The 5,559-nt window shown below is 32.3% G+C and overlaps 2 protein-coding genes across 7 annotated transcripts in view; one reads left to right on the top strand and one right to left on the bottom strand.

Annotated features, from left to right (window-relative positions):
* Nucleotides 1–2,205, top strand: part of LOC106463972 (NF-kappa-B inhibitor-interacting Ras-like protein 1) — a 9,227-nt gene extending 7,022 nt beyond the window's left edge. For 4 of the 5 annotated variants that reach the window (XM_013924074.2, XM_022391609.1, XM_022391607.1 and 1 more), the window contains 3 exons: nucleotides 1,136–1,222; nucleotides 1,598–1,698; nucleotides 1,751–2,205. In XM_013924074.2, the coding sequence (XP_013779528.1) occupies nucleotides 1,136–1,222; nucleotides 1,598–1,662 (152 nt within the window). In that variant the 3' untranslated portion in view covers nucleotides 1,663–1,698; nucleotides 1,751–2,205. Of the gene's footprint in view, nucleotides 1–1,135; nucleotides 1,223–1,597; nucleotides 1,699–1,742 lie in introns of all 5 variants that reach the window. The other variant, XM_013924073.2, reaches the window with a different exon arrangement.
* Nucleotides 2,206–3,286: 1,081 nt separating this feature from the next.
* Nucleotides 3,287–5,559, bottom strand: part of LOC106463971 (magnesium-dependent phosphatase 1-like) — a 6,668-nt gene continuing 4,395 nt past the window's right edge. For both annotated transcript variants that reach the window (XM_022391610.1, XM_013924072.2), the window contains 2 exons: nucleotides 5,100–5,185; nucleotides 3,287–4,443 (listed from right to left, as the gene is read on the bottom strand). In XM_022391610.1, coding sequence (XP_022247318.1) covers nucleotides 4,358–4,443; nucleotides 5,100–5,185 — 172 coding nt within the window. In that variant the 3' untranslated portion in view covers nucleotides 3,287–4,357. The remainder of the gene's footprint in view (nucleotides 4,444–5,099; nucleotides 5,186–5,559) is intronic.

Raw genomic sequence — 5,559 nt, 5'->3', positions numbered from 1 at the left:
ACTGTAACCATCTTAAAGTTAAGATAATCACTTATTGAACAATCTCAAAGTTAAGATAATCACTTACTGTAACAATCTCAAAGTTAAGATAATCACTTACTGTAACCACCTCAAAGTCAAGATAATCACTTACTGTAACCACTTCAAAGTTAAGATAATCACTTACTGTAACCATCTCAAAGTTAAGATAATCACTTACTGTAACAATCTCAAAGTTAAGTTAATTACTTACTGTAACCACCTCAAAGTCAAGATAATCACTTACTGTAACCACCTCAAAGTTAATATAATTACTTACTGTAACCATCTTAAAGTTAAGTTAATTACTTACTGTAACCATCTTAAAGTTAAGATAATCACTTATTGAACAATCTCAAAGTTAAGATAATCACTTACTGTAACCACCTCAAAGTTAAGATAATCACTTACTGTAACAATCTCAAAGTCAAGATAATCACTTACTGTAACCATCTCAAAGTTAAGTTAATTACTTACTGTAACCACCTCAAAGTTAAGATAATCACTTATTGTAACAATCTCAAAGTTAAGATAATCACTTACTGTAACCATCTTAAAGTTAAGTTAATCACTTATTGTAACCACTACAAAGTTAAGTAAGCTGTTCTTTAATTTGATCAGAAGTAATATATATCTTGGGCTTTTATGGGATCCAAGAAATGAACTTAAGTTTATCGAAACATCTTTACCTTAGAATAACTGGCAAGTAAAAATCACACTTACTTTAAGTAAATGTTTTTAAGAACATATTTATTAAATTTCTTTAATCAGTACTTTCAGTAACATGGTAAGTTTTTATTGATGTACCACTAAAGCTTGGAAAGTGGCATAACTCTGCAAGCTGGCTTATCTTGTACGGACACTTGATCTGTTTTATCTTGTACGGACACTTGATCTGTCTTATCTTGTACGGACACTTGATCTGGCTTATCTTGTATGGACACTTGATCTGTCTTATCTTGTACGGACACGTGATCTGTCTTATGTACGGACACTTGATCTGTCTTATCATGTACGGACACTTGATCTGTCTTATCATGTACGGACACTTGATCTGTTTTATCTTATATGGACACTTGATCTGTCTTATCTTGTACGGACACTTGATCTGTTTCAGTGAAACACTATGAAGTAAGTGCTGCGGAGAGAAGAACACTGTTGGAACCTTTTATTTACCTGGCATCAAAGATGAACCCCCCACCAGGTAGGGACATAGATCTTTATATTAATAAGAAGGTAGAAAAACAGACAGCTACTGGAATAGCCACTGCTGACAATAGTATGTTTCAAGTAGAAAAAAACTTAAGCAATTTCTAACAGTGTTAGGTTAACTATAGAAATAACTCCACCATCAGATACATTCTTGACAGTATTGTGTTTAGAGTAGATAACCTAACGAGTTAGATGTATTTATTTAAGTTTAGAAGAATCTTCGTCAGTAGTTGTCTCTCTGGCAAGAGGTTAATGCATACAGAGGAAACAAAGGTGTTACACATTAAACCCTAACTTATTATGGTGATTTAGAAATGATTATTAAAGTTTATCTTCAGTAATCTAAAAAAAACTGTTATATCTCTAGGGAAATCTGGATTTCCCCAGTTGGGAAGAAAAGGAAAAGCAGGTAACATCACCATGGAGCTTTGAGTTGGGATCTGGTAACATCACCATGGAGATTTTCAGTTGAACATTGTTAAAGAAAAAAAGCTGATAACATCATCATGGAGCTTTTCAGTTGGGCATAAGAAGATACACCGTTACTTGGAGACTGGTTACGTAACCTTAGAGCTATTCACTCAATTTTGTTACAATGAAAATATAAATACGAACTGGTTAGGTATACATATGATGAATTTTGCTTTTATTTAAAGTATCTCTAATTGAATTGGATATTTTATATAATTCTATCAAAGCACGGTCTTATTTATTATATTCAAATTAGTTAAGCTACTACTATAGTAATAGTGCCCAGGGTTTATTGTTCCTTTCTATTTAACATCAACACACTCCCCCTAGTGAGAGAGTTGAGGTTTATGGCAAGTTCCTTATTAAATCTATTAGATATGAAGCCCATTACAAAAGGCTTAACTAATGGGTGAAAACTACCAAGAATTTAGCATGTTGTGCCAGGCTTAAGAACTCAACAGTGGCATTTAATAAAAAGGTAAGAAAACCAGAATTTCAAAGTTACAAGAGATTAACTAGTATTATTTTAAACATTAATAAGTATTCTTGTGAGTGGTGCTAATATTATTCACTTTGAAGCTAAGCAGCATAAACGTATACTGCTGAAATATAGATTAATAAGACTTTTTTTTTTTTTATTATACATTAGGATCTTACATAGATCACTAGACCACTCCACTGCCCAAATAAGTTTCTTGGTTGTAAACCTAACATTAAAAGATGGTGTTCTACATACCGACTTGTACCGAAAACCAACGGATAAACCACAATATTTACATAATGAAAGCTGTCACTCTCCACACACCAAATGCAATATCACATTCAATCAAGCACTTAGATTAAATAAGATATGATCTGATAGTAAGAACTATGACCGTCACATCAAAGTAAAGAAATAAACACTTCACATTTTTTTAATGTGTAATATACATGATACGAATAATTGTAGTGTTAGCTACACATAGCTAACATTTAAAGTATGTGGCAAATTAGCTAAATACACAAAGTTAAAAGAAGCTGTCAAAATTTTAAAAAAATGTGGATATTTCATAGCTGCAAGTATCAACAATTAAAAAGGGTTAGAACAAGTTTTATGAAGAAAATTCGTAACATGTTTTTCAAATTAAAATACACGAGCCAAAACAATTTAATGCAGGTTGAAGGTGGATTTAAATAATATGTTGGCTTGTAGATTTTATGTTGAACAAACATTTGTATTATCATTCAGTTCATTTTTTAACTGACTATTATTAATTTTATTATTTACGAAGTAGGAAATAAATATTTTTAACATCGATTACGATGGTCTTTTTATTTTGGATAGGCTCGTATCTATATACCAACTTAGTTCAAAATAGGTTAAGAGCTAAACCGGTAGAAATCTTTCTCATGAAAGACTTTCAGGGTTACAACGTTTTCCCCCGACTTTTTTAAGGCAGAATTTCAGACTTTTAAAAGTTGTGAATGTATGCCACGTTAATATTCGAACTTTACCTAATAATTCTCCCGAACTTTGAACGTTTCCTTATACTATCACTTACAAATTTCAATCTTATATATTAAAGAAGAAATTGCAACTTCACAGTAGGCAATCAAATTTGACACTTTTATTTACAACATATTACTAAACAATACAAATAAAATAACACAGAGTGACTAACACCAAGAATATGTCAAAGTACGCCAATACACAACATAGTTTGTGTATGCATGCAGGTTCCAAGATAAAAAAAAAATGGGAAGACAACTTTTATTCATTTTTAAAATTCTCCGATGTTTTCAGGTTCGTGGCCACCCCAGCTCTGTAGTTAAGCGAGTAAGCCTTAGAAGCCATTGTGTTTTTAGGAACATTTATGAAATATTTCAGGATACACTGACTGCACTTTGTATAAGAAAAAAACATTAAAACATCAGATATGAAACTCGGTGTCTTTAAGGCAGTGTTTCCCTAACTTTTTTGTCCTTCCCATGTCACACTTCAAACTTCTAAAAGAAAAGTCCACAACATCACTAACTGCACCGACGACAGAGAAGTGGGGAAAAACCACACTTGAAAATGAAATGGCTTGTGATTGTATTTTCATTCGGTCATCAAATTGAAATTGTTATTCTAACACATTTTATTGCAATTGTTTTTTTTCTTCGAAAAACAGCTTTTCTACAAAATATACTTAGTGAAATAAATAAATTTTCTAAGATGATAATAAATATTGATAGGACGGAGACTCCACTTTATATATATGGCTAATGAAACTTGGGACTCACATCATCACCACTTCGTACTTGCCTACATTTTTGCATTGCTAAAACGACTTCCTATCATACCTTTCAGTGAAGGTGATGATAAATTTGTTATTGCAGTTACGACTTCAGAAACTTGACCAAAATTTAAAATGTAAAGTAATACTTGATATTCTTAAAAAAAAACTGCTCACCTAATGTCAGTTTTCAAAGCAGAGATAGTGGAGGATGAATTCTAAGACAGTGTGTACGAGAAAGTAAATTTAAACGTTTTTTACACTGACCGTGTCGTAATAAAATCACTAAAAAACTCGTATTTGGCTAAAGAACATTGGATTTAAACTACAGTACTTCCTTGCTACAGAGAGCACAAGAGGCACTAACGTCAAAAAGGTACCTAGACAAAACAGACATATCACAAATTCTTTCTTTCAAACTGTTGAAACCCTTCTTCTAAAGCGTTACAGGTCAATCCATTGGGCAGAAAAACACACGTAACTCCTGAAAATGTAAGACCCCAGAAAATGAAGATTAGTAAAACCCATACATGTACAGAAAAAACATCAGAATAAGACTGATAATATAAATTGCATTATTTTTTTTTAATGGACCACTTTCCAGTAACAGAATTGTACAGACATCTCTTTTTCCCTAAACTAATGCAACACAAGAGTTTCCTTTATCTGAACGACACAAGAGTTTCCTTTATCTGAATGAGGACTGTTAAAAATAAATTAAGAAATAAAGATATATATGCTCAAAACAAGTAATTTTTTTAATATTTTAGTATTCAGTAAAGACACCAAGTTATTAATGAACACATAACAACACCACTCACGAATCCACACATCATAAACACCACTCACGAATCCGCACATCCTAACAAACACCACTCACGAATCCGCACATCCTAACAAACACCACTCACGAATCCGCACATCCTAACAAACACCACTCACGAATCCGCACATCCTAACAAACACCACTCACGAATCCGCACATCATAACAAACACCACTCACGAATCCACACATCATAACAAACACCACTCACGAATCCACACATCATAACAATCACCACTCACGAATCCACACATCATAATAAACACCACTCACGAATCCACACATCATAACAAACACTATCTGAATCCACACCTACCTAGCTTACTTATTTCATGTATATTTCTCTGCTCATCATCAAAAAAAAGCATCTGTGAATAAGAAATGCCACACATTTCTGCGAACCTAGAGTGCACAAAAATTTTATGACATAACTCATGGGTACATGTTTACAGCTCTAAAAAAACATTTTTATTGTTACAAGCTGATAAACTGTATTGACTGTGAAAGTGATTGATAATTGGTTGAATTACTTTTAAAGAAAGCAGTGATTGAATGCTGCTAAAACATTTAAAAACTTTCTATCTTTGATTGGTACATTTATTTCTGCCTATTATATATACTCTACTTTCTCCTGAACAGATATATACAACCATCTAAAATGTTTAAAAACTTTCTATCTTTGATTGGTACATTTATTTCTGCCCATTATATCTACTCTACTTTCTCTTGAACAGATATATACAACCATCTAAAACATTTAAAAACTTTCTATCTTT

This window comes from Limulus polyphemus, unplaced genomic scaffold (assembly GCF_000517525.1).
Source record: "Limulus polyphemus unplaced genomic scaffold, Limulus_polyphemus-2.1.2 Scaffold1531, whole genome shotgun sequence".
NCBI classification, from domain to species: domain Eukaryota; kingdom Metazoa; phylum Arthropoda; class Merostomata; order Xiphosura; family Limulidae; genus Limulus; species Limulus polyphemus.
This window is presented reverse-complemented; position numbering and strand designations above follow the sequence as displayed.